We start from the raw sequence: 23583 nt of genomic DNA, 5'->3' as shown, positions 1-23583 counted from the left end.
AACCTCTCAGGAGAGAAAGAGACCTGGCAAGATGCCACAAAGGGAAAAGTTATTTATGCTTTGTATCTAGAGACAGAATACTGAACAATGGACACAATGTAACACATAATCAGCATATAACATCAGTCTTTGAAATTGTCAAAGCCTGGAAGAGTCACTTGGTGGGAGGTGTCTGCTATGGTGCTGGTATAATTTTCCGTCATAGTCTGTCCACTAGATGTTGGCACAGTTCATTAGAACCCAGGTATGACTTTATATGCCCTCTAGATGTATGAGTGTGTCTATGTGAGTATGTTAATCTCATGTTCATATCAGTACATTTATTTTTTTGTGTCGTTCTTTGAATAACTGTATCTCTGTCCCCCCACTAGGTCCTCTCAGCCCTGGGACCATCCAGGTGTTTTTGACCCAGACCAGATCTGGGGGTTTGGCAGTCTACTGGCAGATGGTGCATGGGGCAGACGTCTACTTGGCAAAGACTTCTACTGGTCAGAACTGCTCTGCCTCAGGGAGGTTCTGTATGATCAGCCCACTGAGCTGCGGGCAGAACCACAGTGTGACTGTTACAGCCGAGAACAGAGCTGGAACCAGCAACCCCTCTGACCCAGAGGAATTCATCACATGTATGTATACCCCCTGACCCTTGACCCCTTACCTCTGGCTCTGACCCCTAACCCCAAAATCAAATAAATAAATCAAATAAAAATGTATTGGTCGAGTATACAGATTTGCAGATGTTATCGCTGGTGCAGCGAAATGCTTGTGTTGCTAGCTCCAACCGTGCAGTAAAACATAGCAATAAAAATAATACACACATAATACAGAATACATTTTAAAAAACATAGTTATATAGAATGAGCCATGACTACAGTAGAATACAGTATATGCATATAAAGTGAGTAAAACAGTATGTAAACATTATTAAAGTGACCAGTGTTCAATGACTCTATGTACATAGGGCAGCAGTCTCTAAGGCGAAGGGTAGAGTACCGGGTGGTAACCGGCCAGTAACAGTGACTAAGGTTCAGGACAGGGGACAGGGTACAGGGCGGAGGCTGGCTAGTGGTGACTGTTCAACAGTCTTATGGCCTGGAGATAGAAGCTGTTTCTCAGTCTCTCTGTCCCAGCTTTGATGCACCTGTACTGTCTTCGGCATGGCTCGGGTGGCTGAAGTCCTTCAGGATCTTCCTGTGACACAAGGTTCTGTAGATGTCCGGGAGGGCAGTAGTTGCAACACTACACTGTAGCCATACTAACATGAATCTTTCCGGTGTTATTACAAAGGTCAATGTAAGCTGACCTCCCCAATATTATTACTATGATATAAGGTAATGTAATGTTATCCTAATCTCTCTTGTCTCTCTCGGGCACACATATGTAATAATAGTGTATTTATATGTACTTGCAATACTTCCAGTGTTATTACTATGGTATAAGGTAATGTAATCTCTTGACTCTCTCTGTCACACAGATGTAAAATAGTGTATTTTATTACTATAGTATAAGGTCTATAATGTAGAGTCCTGCCTGGAGTTATATGTATATCGCTCTTGTGTCTCTCTGTCAGTCCCATGCCCTCTGGAGCAAGTCTGGGTAGATGAGCACCAGGCGGGCAGCTGCTGGGTGTCGTGGACTAAGATGCCCTTGGTGGAGTACTACATCGCTTTTGTCAAGAGAGACGACGGGTCTGAGGAGCGCTGTAACACCACTGACACCACCTGTCACTTCTACTGCATGTGTGGCTACACCTACCTCATCACCATGTTCACCTACAACCAGGCTGGCTCCAGTCCACCGGGAGACGTGTTCAACTATACCACCAGTAAGAGTTGTTATACTGTCCACACACACACACACACACAGCTTTGTCAAGTCACTCATCTCTCTTCTCTTCCTCCCTAGTTCCCTGTTGCCCAGAGGACGTTACCATAGCACTGGTGTCGACGGAGACCCTGGAGATCATGTGGTCGTCGGTGCGGGGGGCGGAACTTTACGAGACGACGGCGGAGGAGATTGATGATGTCATTCACTGTAAGGACACGGCGCCTGTGTGTGCTCTGTCCAACCTACGCTGTAACACACAGTACAGTGTGGTGGTGAGACCATGCAGTGAAATACGAGGCTGCAACCGCACCTGCAAACCTCACACACACGAGACAGGTAAAACACACATCAATACAATAGGTAACAAACAGTGCAAGGGTGTATTCACTTTAAATGACATAAAAAACATTTTATTTTAAAGAATGAGATCAGTTCTTCCTCAACTTTACTGTCTTTGTTCTACATGGGATCTCACTTTACCATTACAAGACCAGTAGAGGCTGCTGAGGGGAGGACGGCTCATAATAATGGCTGGAACGGAGCAAATGGAATGGAACCTAGGTTTCTTCCTAGGTTCCTGCCTTTCTAGGGAGTTTATCCTAGCCACCGTGCTCACTTCACAGTTGAGAATAACACAAATATTTATTTTCACAAAGTCTGCTGCCTCAATTTGTTTGATGGTAATTAGCATATACACCAGCATGTTATGAAGAGTGATCAGATGAATTGCAAAGTCCCTCTTTGCCATGCAGATGAACTATATCACAAAAAAACATTTCCACTGCATTTCACCCCTGCCACAAAAGGACCAGCTGACATCATGTCAGTGATTCTCTCGTTAACACAGGTGTGAGTGTTGACGAGGACAAGACTGGAGATCACTCTCTTATGCTGACTGAGTTCGAATAACAGACTGGAAGCTTCAAAAGGAGGGTGGTGCTTGGAACCATTGTTCTTCCTCTGTCAATCATGGTTACCTGCAAGGAAACACGTGCCGTCATCATTGCTTTGCACAAAAAGGGCTAAACAGGCAAGGATGTTGCTGCCAGTAAGATTGCACCTAAATCAATTATTTGTCAGATCATCAAGAACTTCGAGGAGAGCGGTTCAATTGTTGTGAAGAAGGCTTCAGGGCGCCCAAGAAAGTCCATCAAGCGCCAGGACCGTCTCCTAAAGTTGATTCAGCTGCGGTATTGGGGCACCACCAGTACAGAGCTTGCTCAGGAATGGCAGCAGACAGGTGTGAGTGCATCTGTATGCACAGTGAGGCAAAGACTTTTGGAGGATGGACTGGGGTCAAGAAGGGCAGCAAAGAAGCCACTTCTCTCCAGGAAAAACATCAGGGACAGACTGATATTCTGCAAAAGGTGAAGGGATTGGACTGCTGAGGACTGGGGTAAAGTCATTTTCTCTGATGAATCCCCTTTCCGATTGTTTGGGGCATCTGGAAAAAAGCTTGTCTGGAGAAGACAAGGTGAGCGCTACCATCAGGCCTGTGTCATGCCAACAGTAAAGCATCCTGAGACCATTCTCTGCCACCATGGGGCGGCAGGGTAGCTTAGTGGTTTGAGCATTGGACTAGTAACCAGAAGGTTGCAAATTCAAATCCCCAAGCTGACAAGGTACAAATCTGTCGTTCTTCCCCTGAACAGGCAGTTAACCCACTGTTTCTTGGCCATCATTGAAAATAAGAATTTGTTCTTAACTGACTTGCCTAGTAAAATAAAGGTAAAATAAAAAATTAATGTGTGGGGTTGCTTCTCAGCCAAGGGAGTGGGCTCAATCACAATTTTGCCTAAGAACACAGCCATGAATAAAGAATGGTACCAACACATCCTCCGAGAGCAACTTTTCCCAACCATCCAGGGACAGTTTGGTGATGAACAATGCCTTTTCCAGCATGATGGAGCACCTTGCCATAAGGCAAACATGATAACTAAGTGGCTCGGGGAACAAAACATTAATATTTTGGGTCCATGGCCAGGAAACTCCCCAGACCTTAACTTGTGGTCAATCCTCAAGAGATGTGTGAACAAACAAAACCCCACAAATTCTGACAAACCAAGCATTGATAATGCAAGAATGGGCTGCCATCAGTCAGGATGTGGCCCAGAAGTTAATTGACAGCATGCCATGGCAGATTGCAGAGGTCTTGAAAAAGAAGGGTCAACACTGCAAATATTGACTCTTTGCATCAACTTCACGAAATTGTCAATAAAAGCCTTTGACACTTATGAAATGCTTGTAATTATACTTCAGTATTCCATAGTAACATCTGGCAAAAATATCTAAAGACACTGAAGCAGCAAACTTTCTGGAAATTAAAACTTTTGGCCATGACTGTACATCTGCATTGCTTGCTGTTTGGGGGTTTAGACTGGGTTTCTATATAGTACTTTGTGACATTGGCTGATGAAAAAAGGGCATTTGATAAATACATTTGATTGATTGATCAAACACATGGAAACCATGTATTTGATACCATTCTACTAATTCTGCTCCAGCCATTACCACAAGCCTGTCCTCCCCAATGAAGGCACCACCAACCTCCTGTGTACAAGACAAGGATAAGAATAAGCTTTAACCAAACAACAAATTAACCAATTTACCAATCAACAAATGAATCAATGAACCAGTCCATTAACCCCTCATCTCTCCTCTAGCTCCCTGTTCTCCAGAGATCCTGAGTGTATCTCAGACCAACTCATCCTCGAGTGTCAGTGTCTTGTACACGGCCCCCAACACCCCCAACACTACCTACACCGTCACAGCCGTGGGCCTCACTGACACACACACCTGTCAATCACTCTCCACCTCTTGCCAGCTCACACAGCTACCCTGCGGAGCCACCTATGATGTCACAGCGTATGCCAGGACAGCAGTGGGGCCAAGCCTGTCCAGCTATAGCGTGCCCCTGGAAACAGGTGCGGGAAACCCTGTATGACAGAGTGTATGTGGTTGTTAGGGCAAATCTAAAATGATATCCTATTTGTGCAGTATGGGAATAGGGTGTCATTTGAACCATAGATGTACAGACCATAGATATACATACCATAGATATATAGACCATAGATGTACAGACCATAGATATACGATATACATACCATAGATATATAGACCATAGATGTACAGACCATAGATATACATACCATAGATATATATACCATAGATATACAGACCATAGATATACATACCGTAGATATATATACCATAGATATACAGACCATAGATTATACAGACCGTAGATATACAGACATTACAGATAACTCTCAGGCAGTCTCATTTGACACTGTATTCCCTATGCAGTGCACTAGTTTTAGCCAGATATCTAAGAATCTGTTCTGTTCTGTTCCCTCGCCAGGTCCCTGCTGCCCCCACACCCTGACAGTAGACCAGGTGACCCAGGCCATGACCAACGTCACCTGGTCCCCCGCTACAGGGGCGCGCTCCTATGTCACGGCGCTGACATCATCTCGGGGACACGCCAAGTGCCACACCATGGACACACACTGCCTGATGGGATGCATCACCTGCGGGACCAACTATAGCGTGAGCCTGGAGGCCATCAGCAGGACAGGCCACAAGGCAGAATGCAGATATCATGGGTTCTCATCCAGTGAGTATGCATAGGCCACACACACAGACAGACAGACAGACAGACAGACAGACAGACAGACAGACAGACAGACAGACAGACAGACAGACAGACAGACAGACAGACAGACAGACAGACAGACAGACAGAGACGCACACACACACACACACACATAGCTAGTCAAAGGTAGATATACTGCACACACACATACATGCATGAACGCACAGAATATTCTTGCACACTCAACAAACTGCTAAATAATCACAAACAAACACCAATATTTCCCCCCATTTTGAATTCTGTCCATTCAAGACCACGTCATATAAATCTTCAATCTTTACTCCTCTCTCGCTCCCAGGCGCCTGTTGTCCATCGAGTGTCAAGCTCTACCGGATGGCCAACAAATCTCTGAGGGTGTACTGGCACTCCTCGGGCCCCCAGAACCACACGGTGGACCTGATTGGGACAGGCACCAACCACACTTGCATCCCCCCGCCTCTCAGCAGCTCCTGTGACGTGGCCGAGGTCATGTGTGGGGACGTCTACACCATGGTGGTGGCACCTGTCAATCAGGATGGGAGCAAAGTCACATTCTGTCCCGGCAGGATCTACTCTGGTGAGTGTGTGTAGTTACTTATTTAGTTAGTTAGTTGGTTAGATGGTTAGATGGTTAGTTAGTAGTTCATAGCTAGTTAGTATGTAGTTAGTTAGTAGTTTGTTAGTAGTTAGTAGTTAGTTAGCAGTAGTATTTGTTAGTTAGTAGTTAGTTATTAGTCAAGTTGAAGATGAAGATTACATACAGTTAGGTTGGAGACATTAAAACTAGTTTTCAACCATTCCACAAATTTCTTATTAACAAACTATAGTTTTGGCAATATTTTGTGCATGACACAAGTAATTTTTCCAACAATTGTTTACAGACTGATCACAATTCCAGTGGGTCAGAAGTTTACATACACTAAGTTGACTGGATATAAACAGCTTGGAAAATTCCAGAAAATTATGTCATGGCTTTAGAAGCTTCTGATAGGCTAACTGACATCATTTGAGTGATTTGGAGGTGTACCTGTGGATGTATTTCAAGGCCTACCTTCAAACTCAGTGCCTCTTTGCTTGACATCATGGGAAACAATTGTAGACCTCCACAAGTCTGGTTCGTCCTTGGGAGCAATTTCCAAATGCCTGAAGGTACCACGTTCATCTGTAAAAACAATAGTGCGCAAGTATAAAGACCATGGGACCACACAGCTGTCATTCCGCTTAGGAAGGAGACGCGTTCTGTCTCCTAGAGACGAACATACTTTGGTGAGAAAAGTGCAAATCAATCCCAGAACAACAGCAAAGGACCTTGTGAAGATGCTGGAGGAAACCAGTACAAAAGTATCTATATCCACAGTAAAACGAGCTCTATATCAACATAACCTGAAAGGCCGCTCAGCTTAGGAAGAAGCCACTGCTCCAAAACCGCCATAAAAAAATGGGGACAAAGATCGTACTTTTTGGAGAGATGTCCTCTGGTCTGATGAAACAAAAATAGAACTGTTTGGCCATAATGACCATCGTTATGTTTGGAGGAAAAAGGTGGAGGATTGCAAGCCAAAGAACACCATCCCAACCGTGAAGCACGGGGGTGGAAGCATCATGTTGTGGGGGTGCTTTGCTGCAAGAGGGACTGGTGCACTTCACAAAATAGATGGCATCAGGAGGATGGAAAATTATGTGGATATATTGAAGCAACATCTCAAGCCTTCAGTCAGGAAGTTAAAGCTTGGTCGCTAATGGGTCTTCCAAATGGACAATGGCCCCAAGCATACTTCCAAAGTTGTGGCAAAATGGCTTAAGGACAACAAAGTCAAGGTATTGGAGCGGCCATCACAACGTCCTGACCTCAATCCCATAGAAAATTTGTGGGCAGAACTGAAAAAGCATGTATTATTTTTGTTTATCTTTATTTACCTAGGCAAGTCAGTAAAGAACAAATTCTTATTTTCAATGATGGCCTACCGGGGAACTGTGGGTTAACTGGTCTAGGAACAGTGGGTTAACTGCCTTGTTCAGGGGCAGAACAACAGATGTTTACCTTGTCAGCTTGGGGATTTGAACTTGCAACCTTTCAGTTACTAGTCTAACACTCTAACCACTAGGCTACTTGCCGCCCCAAAAAGTGTGTGTGAGCAAGGAGGCCTACAAACCTGACTCAGTTACACCAGCTCTGTCAGGAGGAATGGGCCAAAATTCACCCAACTTATTGTAGGAAACTTGTGGAAGGCTACTAGAAACGTTTGACCCAAGTTAAACAATTTAAAGGCAATGCTACCAAATACTAATTGAGTGTATGTAAACTTCTGACCCACTGGGAATGTGATGATAGAAATAAAAGCTGAAATACATCGTTCTCTCTACTATTATTTGGACATTTCACATTCTTAAAATAAAGTGGTGATCATAACTGTCCTAAAACAGGGAATTTTTACTCTGATTAAATTTCAGGAATTGTGAAAAACAGAGTTTAAATGTATTTGGCTAAGGTGTATGTAAACTTCCGACTTCAACTGTAGTTTGTTAGCTAATAGATAGATAGTTAGTTAGTTAGTTAGTTAGTTTGACGTTCATAGCTAGTTAGTAGTTCGTCATAAGTTAGTTAGACATTAGTTAGTTTGTTAATTAGTTAGTTAGTTAGTAGTTGGTTAGTTGATTAGTTGTTCGTTAGGTGGTTAGTTGTTTTGTTGGTTAGTTTGTTACTAGTTAGTTGGTTTGTCAGGAAGATAAATATATTCTGTGGTAGATAGGTCAAACTGGGAATGTCTACAGTTAGTTTGTATCTAATGGCATTGTTCTCATTATCTTACAGTGTCCTGCTCCGGAAGCAATGTAGGAGTGGGTAAGTGTCTGGCGTCCGATAGTAAACTTTACTTTGCAACTTTACTGACATTGTATATCCTACCCAATACACTCTAAAAATATATATTTTTTTATGGGTACTTCAAATTGAAACTGTGGGGAACCTCTTCAAAGAACCACCTTTAATGGTTCCTCGAATAACCTTTTGCGGTTCATTTGTTCCATTATTATTAATCAGTGTTTATTATGATTTGTGGCAAAGCAGAATTCAAAAATCTTAATATGAGGTCAACTCCCAGCAGAGCTCCAACTTCAATCAATATATCCTCTGGCGTATTGATGTGTTGATATCCTTCGTATCCATAGCCAGAAGGGTTTTGCAGTGTAGGGAGGGTGAAGTCTGTGAACACAAATAATAATTATACAGATGATTAAGAAAACGTGCACATGACAGCTTTCATTCCTTGGTTTTTGTGGTAAATGTGAATTAAAAAATCTTCACTTTTGACAACAGTTTTCATACAGTTTTCATACCTTGTCCATAACACATTGTCCATAATGTAGAGACCTCTGGGATGTTCATCGAAGAGCTCAGTGAGGAGCAAGATGGCTGCTGTGATTGAATCCTATAAGGTTTTAGAGAACCCATTAATAATAATTAGATGATAGCCTACAGTACATGTGATCTGCATGACATTATGTGACAAACCAATACCAATTGTACATACCTTTGTGTGCCTCATCGGCAGAATACCTGCAGACACACAAATAAGTGGGCAGTTAAAGCCCTCAAGATTTTCTTACCTCTTTGTTGATTGACATCCACTGAATTGTGTCCATTTTCTCTTTTGTAAATAATTTTATAAGGGAGAAAGTGCCCAACAACACAGCCATTTGCACAAATATGAAAAGATAGACGGTATCATCATAAAACAATAACTATTTAGATCATACAAGGGAGAAACCTCACGTTAAATTGAGGAGAGCTTAAAAATGATCAGTTAAATGCTTGCACCAGCTGTTTTTCAAATTCAAATCCACATTTTTCAGTTGGGCAGTTAGGTTCCTGCAAGAACCCACAAGAACTAAGGAGGTTCCTCGATGAACCCCAAATCCTATGGGGTTCTTCAAAGTACCTTTTGGGGGCATTTTTCAGTGTCCAGAACCCTAAGGTTCTTCAAAGAACTTTGAGGATCTTAGAAGAACCCTTGTTGAACCTCCTAGTTTTTATGCTGAACACCATTATTTCTCTTTCTCTTCTTTCTAGTGATCTATCGGGGAAAGAGAAGTGTCGATTAGAGGTGAGTTTAAATTGTGTATAGCAAAATCATCACCATTGCTGTAAAAAACCCTATGAACTGATCATAAACTCTGTTGTGTAAACTTGTGGAACGTTCATTGTGTCAGACTTCATACATCGCCATCTACTACATAAAATTATGAAAGATCCAGAAGAAAGGTGCTTAGTCAAAACCTGTCCTTTGTGTTACCGCATGTCATAATGAGTATCATGTAACTTCCTAAGCATCCATAAATTGCATCAGTCTGTATGAGGTTGTCAACAACAATAAAGGCTGAAGATAGTCTAGCGGTTAGAGCATTGGTCCAGTAACCAAAAGATTGCTAGTTCAAATCCCTGTGAAAAATATGTTAATGTTACCTTGAGCAAGGCACTTAACCCTAATTTCTCCAGGGTTGCTGTTGATAATAGTTAGCTGTGACCCAACTGTCTGAGGGATGGTTGGGACAAGCTGAAGAAATCACAGGTAATCACAGTAATAAAATAGCATTTTATTGCATGACATAAGTATTTGATACATCAGAAAAGAAGAACTTAATATTTGGTACAGAAACCTTTGTTTGCAATTACAGAGATCATACGTTTCCTGTAGTTCTTGACCAGGTTTGCACACACTGCAGCAGGGATTTTGGCCCACTGCTCCATATAGACCTTCTCCAGATCCTTCAGGTTTCGGGGCTGTCGCTGGGCAATACGGACTTTCAGCTCCCTCCAAAGATTTTCTATTGGGTTCAGGTCTGGAGACTGGCTAGGCCCCTCCAGGACCTTGAGATGCTTCTTACGGAGCCACTCCTTAGTTGCCCTGGCTGTGTGTTTCGGGTCGTTGTCATGCTGGAAGACCCAGCCACGACCCATCTTCAATGCTCTTACTGAGGGAAGGAGGTTGTTGGCCAAGATCTCGCGATACATGGCCCCATCCATCCTCCCCTCAATACGGTGCAGTCGTCCTGTCCCCTTTGCAGAAAATCATCCTCAAAGAATGTTTCCACCTCCATGCTTCACAGTTTGGATGGTGTTCTTGGGGGTTGTACTCATCCTTCTTCTTTCTCCAAACACGGCGAGTGGAGTTTAGACGAAAAAGCTCTATTTTTGTCTCACCAGACCACATGACCTTCTCCCATTCCTCCTCTGGATCATCCAGATGGTCATTGGCCAACTTCAGACGGGCCTGGACATGCGCTGGCTTGAGCAGGGGGACCTTGCATGCGCTGCAGGATTTTAATCCATGACAGCGTAGTGTGTTACTAATGGTTTTCTTTGAGACTGTGGTCCCAGCTCTCTTCAGGTCATTGACCAGGTCCTGCCGTGTAGTTCTGGGCTGATCCCTCTCCTTCCTCATGATCATTGATGCCACAACGAGGTGAGATCTTGCATGGAGCCCCAGACTGAGGGTGATTGACCGTCATCTTGAACTTCTTCCATTTTCTAATAATTGCACCAACAGTTGTTGCCTTCTCACCAAGCTGCTTGCCTATTGTCCTGTAGCCCATCCCAGCCTTGTGCAGGTCTACAATTTTATTCCTGATGTCCTTACACAGCTCTCTGGTCTTGGCCATTATGGAGAGGTTGGAGTCTGTTTGATTGTGTGTGTGGACAGGTGTCTTTTATACAGGTAACAAGTTCAAACAGGTGCAGTTAATACAGGTAATGAGTGGAGAACAAGAGGGCTTCTTAAAGAAAAGCTAACAGGTCTGTGAGAGCCGGAATTCTTACTGGTTGGTAGGTGATCAAATTCTTATGTCATGCAATAAATTGCAAATTAATTACTTAAAAATCATACAATGTGATTTTCTGGATTTTTGTTTTAGATTCCTTCTCTCACAGTTGAAGTGTACCTATGATAAAAAATTACAGACCTCTACATGCTTTGTAAGTAGGAAAACCTGCAAAATCGGCAGTATATCAAATACTTGTTCTCCCCACTGTATATTAAAAAAAAATATTGAACCTTTATTTAACTAGGCAAGTCAGTTAAGAACAAATTCTTATTTACAATGATGGCCTAACCCGGATGACGCTGGGCAATGGGACTCCCAATCATGGCTAGATGTGATACAGCCTGGATTCAAACCAAGGACTGTAGTGACACCTCTTGCACTGAGTGGCAGGGCCTTAGACCACTGCGCCACTCAGGAGCCTCAGGTGCTTTGGGAGTCAGAAACATGTATTCTAGTGTCAAAATTGACTACAAAGTGTAAATAGGATCATTCTGGTCATAAAGTCCGTATTCCAAAACTGATTTTTGTGAGATTTGTTTAACTGAAGATGTCACAACTTACTAGAGGGTTCAGTTTTGATTTCAATCCTGCCAACACTGCCTGGCACAATCTAATCAAGGCTGGCAGTAATCAAATCATCCATCTGTTTAGACAGTGGTAATGAAAAACCTAGAAGAAGAACTGGGAAACAGAAAGAAACCTTGACAGCAGAGTGACTGACATTCCATACAGACAAGAGGCTTGAACAACAGCAGCATATAGACAGCTAACACATTAACACAGGTTCTACTGTTATACATCTGTCTCTCTGCTCTGTCCCTCTGCTCTGTCCCTCTGCTCTGTCCCTCTGCTCTGTCTCTCTGCTCTGTCCCTCTGCTCTGTCTCTCTGCTCTGTCCCTCATCTGTCCCTCTTCTCTGTCCTTCTGCTCTGTCCTTCTGCTCTGTCCCTCATCTGTCCCTCTGCTCTGTCTCTCTGCGCTGTCCCTCTTCTCTGTCCTTCTGCTCTGTCCTTCTGCTCTGTCCCACTACTCTGTCCCTCATCTGTCCCTCTGCTCTGCATCTTGTATTACAGGTAATCCCCTGGAAAGGCACAACATGTAATCTACTTATATCAACTTCTGTCCCGTCTGTCAAGAAATCAGCTGAAATGTCATTGTTTTTATTCAGTCCCCCTCCTTTGATTCTATCTTCATCTATCTATGCTGTTTGGGTCCAACGTGTGTCCTTATGACAAAGCATCATTAAGTTCATTATCTAAGGTGTGTTATCTTCAGTTTCTAACTCAATAAGACTTGATGCAGGTTGATATGACTATAAAGAGACATGCAACATTATAATCTCTACAATCAAAATGACACATTAAAGGTGTTCAATTCCAAATACTTGCTATTGACGTTTCGTTATCTGTATCCACTGTGTCTTTTCTCCTACATATATTGTTTTTACTAACAGACTGAAACTGTGATTATGGATCCTAGTGTTTAGCAGAGATAAATCATTACAATGTCTGTCCTTTGTTTAAGTCTACCTTCATGACCCAAGAGAAACAAGAGAAAGGGTGTGCCACATCATACATTTGTCTGTGAGCTGGACTGTACATGTCTTTTTTTTCTTTTTATACATGAAAGAACATAAGTATCCTTAAGTAGGAAGCCTCCATAGAGTTGTTGTTAAGCATGTTATGTGTGGTCATACAGCTGTTTGTTGGTCACTGTGAAAGAGGAGCATAGAGAACATACTAGAATACCACTGGAGCTCAGGCTGCTGCTGAGGGGAGAACGGCTCATAATAATGTCCGGAACGGCGCCGATGGAATGGCATCAAACACCTGGAAATCATGTGTTTGGTGTATTTGATACCATTCCACCTACGCCTCTCCAGCCATTACCACGAGCCCATTCTCCTCAATTAATGTGTGACCAACCTCCTGTGCACTGGAGTCATACATGTCATATGGATGACAAGTCAGGTCATATTGAAGGGCAGAGAATGTTCCCATTGCATTCAATGTGTTCAAACAATAAAACACCCTATTGCATTACCACACTGTGTGGCGTCAATCAATGAACCTCTTGGAGTAATTCAGACTTATCTCTGAAAGATTCATAATAAAGATATTATGTACAGTACCAGTCAAACATTTGGACACACCTCCTCATTCAAGGGTTTTTTCTACATTGTAGAATAATAGTGAAGACATCAAAACTATGAAATAACACATATAGAAGCATGTAGTAACCAAAAAAGTGTTAAACAAATCAAAATATATATTATATTTTAGATTCTTCGAAGTAGCCACCCTTTGTCTTGATGACAGCTTTGCACACTCTTGGCATTCTCTCAACCAGCTTCATTCCGGGTGACTACCTCATGAAGCTGGTTGAGAGAATGCCAAGAGTGTGTAAAGTTGTAATCAAAGCAAAGGGTGGCTACTTTGAAGAATCTCAAATATACTCCCACCCAAAGCGGCAAACCAGGGACCCCCTCCCACCCAAAGCGGCAACCCAGGGACCCCCTCCCACCCAAAGCGACAACCCAGGACCCCCTCCCACCCAAAGCGGCAACCCAGGGACCCCCTCCCACCCAAAGCGGCAACCCAGGGACCCCACCCACCCAAAGCGGCAACCCAGGGACCCCTCCCACCCAAAGCGGCAACCAAGGGACCCCCTCCCACCCAAAGCGGCAACCAAGGGACCCCCTCCCACCCAAAGCGGCAACCCAGGGAACCCTCCCACCCAAAGCGGCAACTAAGGGACCCCCTCCCATCCAAAGCTGCGACCCAGGGAATCCCTCCCACCCAAAGCGGCGACCCAGGGAATCCCTCCCACCCAAAGCGGCGACCCAGGGAATCCCTCCCACCCAAAGCGGCGACCCAGGGACCTCTTCCCACTCAAAGCAGCGACCCAGGGACCTCCTCCCACTCAAAGCGGCGACCCAGGGACCTCTTCCCACTCAAAGCGGCGACCCAGGGACCTCCTCCCACCCAAAGCAGCGACCCAGGGACCTCTTCCCACTCAACGCGGCGACCCAGGGACCTCCTCCCACTCAAAGCGGCGACCCAGGGACCTCCTCCCACTCAAAGCGGCGACCCAGGGACCTCCTCCCACTCAAAGCGGCGACCCAGGGACCTCCTCCCACCCAAAGCAGCGACCCAGGGACCTCCTCCCACCCAAAGCAGCGACCCAGGGACCCCCTCCCACCCAAAGCAGCGACCCAGGGACCTCCTCCCACTCAAAGCAGCGACCCAGGGACCTCCTCCCACCCAAAGCAGCGACCCAGGGACCTCCCCTCCCACCTCCTCCCCAAAGCAGCGACCCAGGGACCTCCTCCCACTCAAAGCAGCGACCCAGGGACCTCCTCCCACTCAAAGCAGCGACCCAGGGACCTCCTCCCACTCAAAGCAGCGACCCAGGGACCTCCTCCCACTCAAAGCAGCGACCCAGGGACCTCCTCCCACCCAAAGCAGCGACCCAGGGACCTCCTCCCACTCAAAGCAGCGACCCAGGGACCTCCTCCCACTCAAAGCAGCGACCCAGGGACCTCCTCCCACTCAAAGCAGTGACCCAGGGACCTCCTCCCACCTCCTCAAAGCAGCAGGGACCCAGGGACCTCCTCCCACTCAAAGCAGCGACCCAGGGACCTCCTCCCACTCAAAGCAGCGACCCAGGGACCTCCTCCCACTCAAAGCAGCGACCCAGGGACCTCCTCCCACTCAAAGCAGCGACCCAGGGACCTCCTCCCACTCAAAGCAGCGACCCAGGGACCTCCTCCCACTCAAAGCAGCGACCCAGGGACCTCCTCCCACTCAAAGCAGCGACCCAGGGACCTCCTCCCACCCAAAGCAGCGACCCAGGGACCTCCTCCCACCCAAAGCAGCGACCCAGGGACCTCCTCCCACTCAAAGCAGCGACCCAGGGACCTCCTCCCACCCAAAGCAGCGACCCAGGGACCTCCTCCCGGCTCAAAGCAGCGACCCAGGGACCTCCTCCCACCCAAAGCAGCGACCCAGGGACCTCCTCCCACTCAAAGCAGCGACCCAGGGACCTCCTCCCACCCAAAGCAGCGACCCAGGGACCTCCTCCCACCCAAAGCAGCGACCCAGGGACCTCCTCCCACCCAAAGCAGCGACCCAGGGACCTCCTCCCACCCAAAGCAGCGACCCAGGGACCTCCTCCCACTCAAAGCAGCGACCCAGGGACCTCCTCCCACCCAAAGCAGCGACCCAGGGACCTCCTCCCACCCAAAGCAGCGACCCAGGGACCTCCTCCCACCCAAAGCAGAGACCCAGGGACCTCCTCCCACCCAAAGCAGCGACCCAGGGACCTCCTCCCACCCAAAGCAGACCCAGGGACCTCCTCCCCCAGGGACCTCCTCCCACTCAAAGCAGCGACCCAGGGACCTCCTCCCACCCAAAGCAGCGACCCAGGGACCTCCTCCCACCCAAAGCAGCGACCCAGGGACCTCCTCCCACCCAAAGCAGCGACCCAGGGACCTCCTCCCACCCAAAGCAGCGACCCAGGGACCTCCTCCCACTCAAAGCAGCGACCCAGGGACCTCCTCCCACCCAAAGCAGCGACCCAGGGACCTCCTCCCACCCAAAGCAGCGACCCAGGGACCTCCTCCCACCCAAAGCAGCGACCCAGGGACCTCCTCCCACCCAAAGCAGCGACCCAGGGACCTCCTCCCACTCAAAGCAGCGACCCAGGGACCTCCTCCCACTCAAAGCAGCGACCCAGGGACCTCCTCCCACTCAAAGCAGCGACCCAGGGACCTCCTCCCACCCAAAGCAGCGACCCAGGGACCTCCTCCCACCCAAAGCAGCGACCCAGGGACCTCCTCCCACTCAAAGCAGCGACCCAGGGACCTCCTCCCACTCAAAGCAGCGACCCAGGGACCTCCTCCCACTCAAAGCAGCGACCCAGGGACCTCCTCCCACTCAAAGCAGCGACCCAGGGACCTCCTCCCACCCAAAGCAGCGACCCAGGGACCTCCTCCCACCCAAAGCAGCGACCCAGGACCTCCTCCCACTCAAAGCAGCGACCCAGGGACCTCCTCCCACTCAAAGCAGCGACCCAGGGACCTCCTCCCACTCAAAGCGGCGACCCAGGGACCTCCTCCCACTCAAAGCGGCGACCCAGGGACCTCCTCCCACTCAAAGCAGCGACCCAGGGACCTCCTCCCACTCAAAGCAGCGACCCAGGGACCTCCTCCCACCCAAAGCAGCGACCCAGGGACCTCCTCCCACCCAAAGCAGCGACCCAGGGACCTCCTCCCACCCAAAGCAGCGACCCAGGGACCTCCTCCCACCCAAAGCAGCGACCCAGGGACCTCCTCCCACCCAAAGCAGCGACCCAGGGACCTCCTCCCACCCAAAGCAGCGACCCAGGGACCTCCTCCCACCCAAAGCAGCGACCCAGGGACCTCCTCCCACCCAAAGCAGCGACCCAGGGACCTCCTCCCACCCAAAGCAGCGACCCAGGGACCTCCTCCCACCCAAAGCAGCGACCCAGGGACCTCCTCCCACCCAAAGCAGCGACCCAGGGACCTCCTCCCACCCAAAGCAGCGACCCAGGGACCTCCTCCCACCCAAAGCAGCGACCCAGGGACCTCCTCCCACCCAAAGCAGCGACCCAGGGACCTCCTCCCACCCAAAGCAGAGACCCAGGGACCTCCTCCCACCCAAAGCAGCGACCCAGGGACCTCCTCCCACCAAAGCAGCGACCCAGGGACCTCCTCCCACCAAAGCAGCGACCCAGGGACCTCCTCCCACCCAAAGCAGCGACCCAGGGACCTCCTCCCACCCAAAGCAGCGACCCAGGGACCTCCTCCCACCCAAAGCAGCGACCCAGGGACCTCCTCCCACCCAAAGCAGCGACCCAGGGACCTCCTCCCACTCAAAGCAGCGACCCAGGGACCTCCTCCCACCCAAAGCAGCGACCCAGGGACCTCCTCCCACCCAAAGCAGCGACCCAGGGACCTCCTCCCACCCAAAGCAGCGACCCAGGGACCTCCTCCCACTCAAAGCAGCGACCCAGGGACCTCCTCCCACTCAAAGCAGCGACCCAGGGACCCCCTCCCACCCAAAGCAGCGACCCAGGGACCTCCTCCCACCCAAAGCAGCGACCCAGGGACCTCCATCATACTTTAGCAAAAAAAATACATGTTTTACATGTCTGGTCTTATCATCAGGTGAATGAAAAGGGCAAGAGATGTAATCAACATATAAAATATATTTTCATTTGTTTAACACCTTTTTGGTTACTACATGAATTCATGTGTTATTTCATACTTTTGATGTCTTTACTATTATTCTACAATGTAGAAAATAGTCAAATATAAAGAAAAAACCTTGAATGAGTAGGTGTGTCCAAATGTTTGACTGGTACTGTATATATATATATATTTTTTTGGAGGACCCACTGCATTACCTCTGCCGTGGACCCCCTGCATTACCTCTACCTTGGACCCCCTGCATTACCTCTGCCGTGGACCCCCTGCATTACCTCTGCCGTGGACCCCCTACATTACCTCTACCTTGGACCCCCTGCATTACCTCTGCCACGGACACCCTGCATTACCTCTGCTGCGGACCCCGGTTGAATACCCCTGACCTATAGTGCTTCCAAAGAACATACAGACCAGTCTGTTACTGGTCTGAATAGAACTAAATCAACAGTACACAGTCACAATCCTGCTTCACCAAGACAATGAAACCACTGCCATTCACACCATTTCTAATAAGTAAAGAAACGGGGGGGAAACAAGTAAGAAAACGTGTGTAGGTATAGGAGCCAGGAGTCAGTGTGCCTGAGGTGGACACGATCAGCTACCTGACTGACACCCTTTCCATGAAGAGGTAATTGGCATAGCACTGGGTCAGCTGCAATACCTCATCTAGCTAGGAGACAAACACAAACATCCAGTGAGGGGTGGAGAAAGAAAGAGAGAGAGAAAGAAAGAAAGAGAGCTAGAGAGAAAGGTGTGGACCCATTGTTAGCCGCTGCTTGGCCTTTACAAAAAGCTACATTCAACAGGCTATCACATTCACCTACATAACACCCATACCGGAATACAGTCCATCCTCATCTGGAAATATAATAATGCCTGTAGATATTGTTTATCTGTTAGTAATTAATATAGGTGACATTTAACTGTTGTTGTTAATGTTGTTGTTGTGGAGTTTTAAGGCCTCATTCAAGCACATTAAATTGTTATGTATTCCATACACATACAGTCAACATTCCACGTATAGGCTTTTCTCCAGAATGATTCAGCAAGTCAAGTTCGTTCAAAGATATGAATCTCAGCTGTATCCTCTCTGTATACAGAGATCTCACTGGGATGAAGTTTAAACAACTTGTGTAATCTCAGTGGGATCACCAGTGAGAGACCTGGCCTGCAAATGTCGCTATTTGGTTTTGAAAATAATAATGCGATGTTGGTCTGAGTTCTGGTTATTTTTCCTTGAGTTCCTTCATCTGTCTGTCATGGATGTTTGATTCCAAGTGTAATCTAGAGGCGAAATAAACACACACCTATTTAGGCGAGGTGCTGGCTAGCGTACTGGAACACTTAAAAAATAAAGGAGAGCCGCCCACTCTAGGATCTCAGATGCAAATATTTAATGTCCAACGTTTCAACAGACAATGTGTTTTCGGACCTTCCCTTGATCGTATTCTCGCGGGGCAGAAACCTCAGAGACAATTGGTAAACTCTGATTTACAAACCCAAGATATCCCTGCACAATGTGTATTTGCGCCCCTACAAGTGTAATGGCTGTGCTCAATGCAATGGCACTCATAAATGTGGATCCTTCAAACACCCACAAACAGGGAAACAGATCCCAGTCCAAGGTGTTATTACGTGCTCCACTAAGGCAGACCTCCAACTGCTCTTAAACGCTAGTAAAAACAAATGCATGCTTTTCAACCGATCGCTGCCTGCACCCGCATGCCCGACTAGCATCACCACCCTGGATGGTTCCGACCTTGAATATGTGGACATCTATAAGTACCTAGATGTCTGGCTAGACTGTAAACTCTCCTTCCAGACCCATATCAAACATCTCCAATCGAAAATCAAATCAAGAGTCGGCTTTCTATTCCGCAACAAAGCCTCCTTCACTCACGCCGCCAAACTTACCCTAGTAAAACTGACTATCCTACCGATCCTCGACTTCGGCGATGTCATCTACAAAATTGCTTCCAACACTCTACTCAGCAAACTGGATGCAGTTTATCACAGTGCCATCCGTTTTGTCACTAAAGCACCTTATACCACCCACCACTGCGACTTGTATGCTCTAGTCGGCTGGCCCTCGCCACATATTCGTCGCCAGACCCACTGGCTCCAGGTCATCTACAAGTCCATGCTAGGTAAAGCTCCGCCTTATCTCAGTTCACTGGTCACGATGGCAACACCCATCCGTAGCACGCGCTCCAGCAGGTGTATCTCACTGATCATCCCTAAAGCCAACACCTCATTTGGCCGCCTTTCGTTCCAGTTCTCTGCTGCCTGTGACTGGAACGAATTGCAAAAATCGCTGAAGTTGGAGACTTTTATCTCCCTCACTAACTTCAAACATCTGCTATCTGAGCAGCTAACCGATCGCTGCAGCTGTACATAGTCTATCGGTAAATAGCCCACCCATTTTTACCTACCTCATCCCCATACTGTTTTTATTTATTTACTTTTCTGCTCTTTTGCACACCAATATCTCTACCTGTACATGACCATCTGATCATTTATCACTCCAGTGTTAATCTGCAAAATTGTAATCATTCGCCTACCTCCTCATGCCTTTTGCACACAATGTATATAGACTCCCCTTTTTTCTACTGTGTTATTGACTTGTTAATTGTTTACTCCATGTGTTATTCTGTGTTGTCTGTTCACACTGCTATGCTTTATCTTGGCCAGGTCGCAGTTGCAAATGAGAACTTGTTCTCAACTAGCCTACCTGGTTAAATAAAGGTGAAATAAATAAAATAAATAAAAATATTTATCTTGTAACTTGTCCTTGTGGTAATGATGTGGGTAAAACAAAGCGCAAATTAAAAGTACGTATCTCAGAGCATCGTAGCACCATTAGGTGCAAAAACTCGACTTACCCAGTTGCGGCCCACTTTTTGGAAGCAAACCACTCGACCCTCCCTAGGAGAGGGGGTGACCTCGACAATTTATTGTTAAAACGAGAGGCTGCCTGGATCTTTCATTTAAAGACCCTTACGTAGACTGAACTGAAGCCATTCTTGTGATTAATTGTGATTTTGCTATTCATTGTAAGTGTTTGTAGACCTATGTAGCCACATTGTATCTATGATCGTATGCTATCCATTTATGTTTTTGTATGCTATTTTAATATATGAGAATTAACCAATGATATCAGGCCACACCCGGCCATGATTACAGACACCTGTGTGTCTTTTAACACTCTATAAATGCAGTGTTTGTCATTACACCCTGATGAAGACAGCTTGTCTGTCGAAACGTTGGACATAAACTTTTTGCATCTGAGATCCTAGAGTGTGTGGCTCTCCTTTAGTTTTTTGATTCCGAGTGTCCCAGTAAGAGTAAAAGAGAACATGAGGCCTATTTGGGTTTGGTGGGAATGGTGCTGGACTGAGGTAGATGGACTGAGGAAAGTGGACTGGGACAGATGTGGGACAGATAACTGGGACATGTACTCTGGGACAGATACATCGGGACAGATGAACAGGGACAGATAGACCGAGGGCAGATGGACAGAGGTAGATGGACTAAGGGTGACGGAGATGGACAGGGGGAGGGGAAGAGAGGAACAGAGGGCCTAACAGTGAGGGTTAGGTCCGGTACAGAGGAGTGACGGAAGGAGAGGGATCTGAGTATTGTATCTCCGTATCTCGCTGTATCTCTCTGTTCACATCACTTTTTCCTTAATCATAGATCAACACAATTTCCACTCATTGTGTAAGGTTTGAGTTTCAGGCTCTGAATCAAGGTGGCATATTTGTTTTCACACGCAGCTCTTATCTCAAACTCTAGAATCTCAACCACAATGGACACATAATAGATGCTTAATCCCTCATTGTCTTCTGACAAAGACAGTCAGTCAAGGTTAGATGAGATGCTCAAATATGGAGAAAGAGTCATTTTAAATCCCATCATTCAGCCCTTCCCATAATCACACACGGAACACAACACAACTTGTTGTGTCTCTAGTTCACCATGAAAGACCCAAGTCAAAATCCCAGATTCTGTATCTGGCCTTTCGTTCTCCCCATAGAGATAGACATGAATGTGATGCTTAATATCTTAATACAGGTTTATTCTCATCTATTCTGAACTAGGCCTTTCACTTAGAATAAGAATATTTCTGTTGGGTTTCTAAGTGCCAAAGTCTTTGTAACTCACAGTACGTGATCCCTGGTGAGGTCTAATCCTACAACAAGAGGAAGATGTAACCCGCTGTCTGACATTATGATGCGAAGGAAGAGATGGGGAGAGTATTCTGACTTCTTCCCATTGACTCTGTAAAGCAAACACAATGGACTAACAAACAATACCTGTACACAAGGTACAATAGGATACTTTACTTGTGGCTGCTAGGTCCATTTCAATCAGTAGTTACACAGCTCTTAACACGTGTGTATTAAATGTCTAGGAAACACATTTCTATTGTCACCAAACCAGGATGTACATTTAGGAATTAATTTACTTGACCACTGAATTTCAAGGAAGTGAAAGCAATATCACGTTATTTCATGCCAATGGGTTTCAAACAGGAAGACAATATCATTTAAAAAACATCCTTAGAGACATTCTCAGACACATAACTTCCTACAAAACACTTTATATTCAAATTAGGAGTACATTTGGCTGAAATTAGGAGTAAATTAAGCAGAAATGAGGAATAAATATCACATACAGTACCAGTCAAACGTTTGGACACACCTACTCTTTATTTTTACTATTTTCTACATTGTAGAATAATAGTGAAGACGTCAAAACTATGAAATAACACATGGAATTATGTAGTAACCCAAAAAGTGTTAAACAAATCAAAATAAATGTTATATTTGAGATTCTTCAAAGTAGCCACCCTTTGCCTTGATGACAGCTTTGCACACTCTTGGCATTCTCTCAACCGGATTCACCTGGAATGCTTTTCCAACAGTCGTGAAGGAGTTCCCACATACGCTGAGCACTTGTTAGCTGCTTTTCCTTCACTCTGTGGTCCAACTCATCCCAAACCATCTCAATTGGGTTGAGGTCGGGTGATTGTGGAGGCCAGGTCATCTGATGCAGCACTCCATCACTCTCCTTCTTGGTCAAACAGCCTTTACACAGCCTGGAGGTGTGTTGGGTCATTGTCCTGTTGAAAAACAAATGATAGTCCCACTAAGCACAGACCAGATGGGATGGCGTATCTCAGCAGAATGCTGTGTTATCCATTCTGGTTAAGTGTGCCTTGAATTCTAAATAACTGACAGTGTCACCAGCAAAGCACCCCCACACCATCACACCACCTCCTCCATGCTTCATGGAGGGAACCACACATGCGGAGATGTCCATCTGATGTCCATTGCTCATGTTTCTTGGCCCGAGCAAGTCTCTTCTTCTTATTGGTGTCCTCTAGTAGTGGTTTCTTTGAAGCAATTCAACCATTAAGGCCTGATTCACGCAGTCTCCTCTGAACAGTTAATGTTGAGATGTGTCTGTTACTTGAATTCTGTGAATTTATTTGGGCTGAAATATGTGGTGCAGTTTACTCTAATGAACTTATCCTCTGCAGCAGAGGTAACTCTGGGTCTTCCTTTCCTGTGTCGGTGCTCATGAGAGACAGTTTCATCACAGCGCTAGATGGTTTTCGCAACTGCACTTGAAGAATTGAGATTGAGATTTTGCGGATTGACTGACCTTCATGTCTTAAAGTAATGATGGACTGTCATTTCTCTTTGCTTATTTGAGCTGTTCTTGACATTATATGGACTTGGTAATAGGACTATCTTCTGTATACTACCTCTACCTTGTCACAACACAACTGATTGTCTCAAATGCATTAAGAAGGAAAGAAATTCCACAAATGAATTTTTAACAAGGCACACCTGTTAATTGAAATGCATTCCAGGTGACCTCATGACCTAATTTCAGGTGACCTCCTGAAGCTGGTTGAGAGAATGACAAAAGTGTGCAAAGCTGTCATCAAGGCGAAGGGTGGCTACATTAAAGAATCTCAAATATAAAATATATTTTGATTTGTTTAGCACTTTTTTGCTTAGTGCATGATTCCTTATATGTTCTTTTTACATTTTGATGTCTTCACT

The 23583-nt window shown here is 46.2% G+C and overlaps 1 protein-coding gene across 1 annotated transcript in view; it reads left to right on the top strand.

The window, feature by feature from the left end:
* The window catches only part of fndc7a (fibronectin type III domain containing 7a), an 18231-nt gene extending 4918 nt beyond the window's left edge, over positions 1-13313 (top strand). Inside the window, exons 6-14 of the mRNA XM_024436228.2 lie at positions 372-623; positions 1568-1822; positions 1903-2160; positions 4488-4748; positions 5186-5440; positions 5778-6035; positions 8271-8300; positions 9528-9561; positions 12351-13313. Of these exons, the coding sequence (XP_024291996.1) occupies positions 372-623; positions 1568-1822; positions 1903-2160; positions 4488-4748; positions 5186-5440; positions 5778-6035; positions 8271-8300; positions 9528-9559 (1601 nt within the window). The 3' untranslated portion in view covers positions 9560-9561; positions 12351-13313. The remainder of the gene's footprint in view (positions 1-371; positions 624-1567; positions 1823-1902; positions 2161-4487; positions 4749-5185; positions 5441-5777; positions 6036-8270; positions 8301-9527; positions 9562-12350) is intronic.
* Positions 13314-23583: the final 10270 nt, after the last annotated feature.

Source organism: Oncorhynchus tshawytscha, linkage group LG10 (assembly GCF_018296145.1).
Source record: "Oncorhynchus tshawytscha isolate Ot180627B linkage group LG10, Otsh_v2.0, whole genome shotgun sequence".
Lineage (NCBI taxonomy): Eukaryota > Metazoa > Chordata > Actinopteri > Salmoniformes > Salmonidae > Oncorhynchus > Oncorhynchus tshawytscha.
The sequence above is the reverse complement of the archived record's forward strand: the minus strand, read 5'-3'. Positions and strand labels throughout refer to the sequence as shown.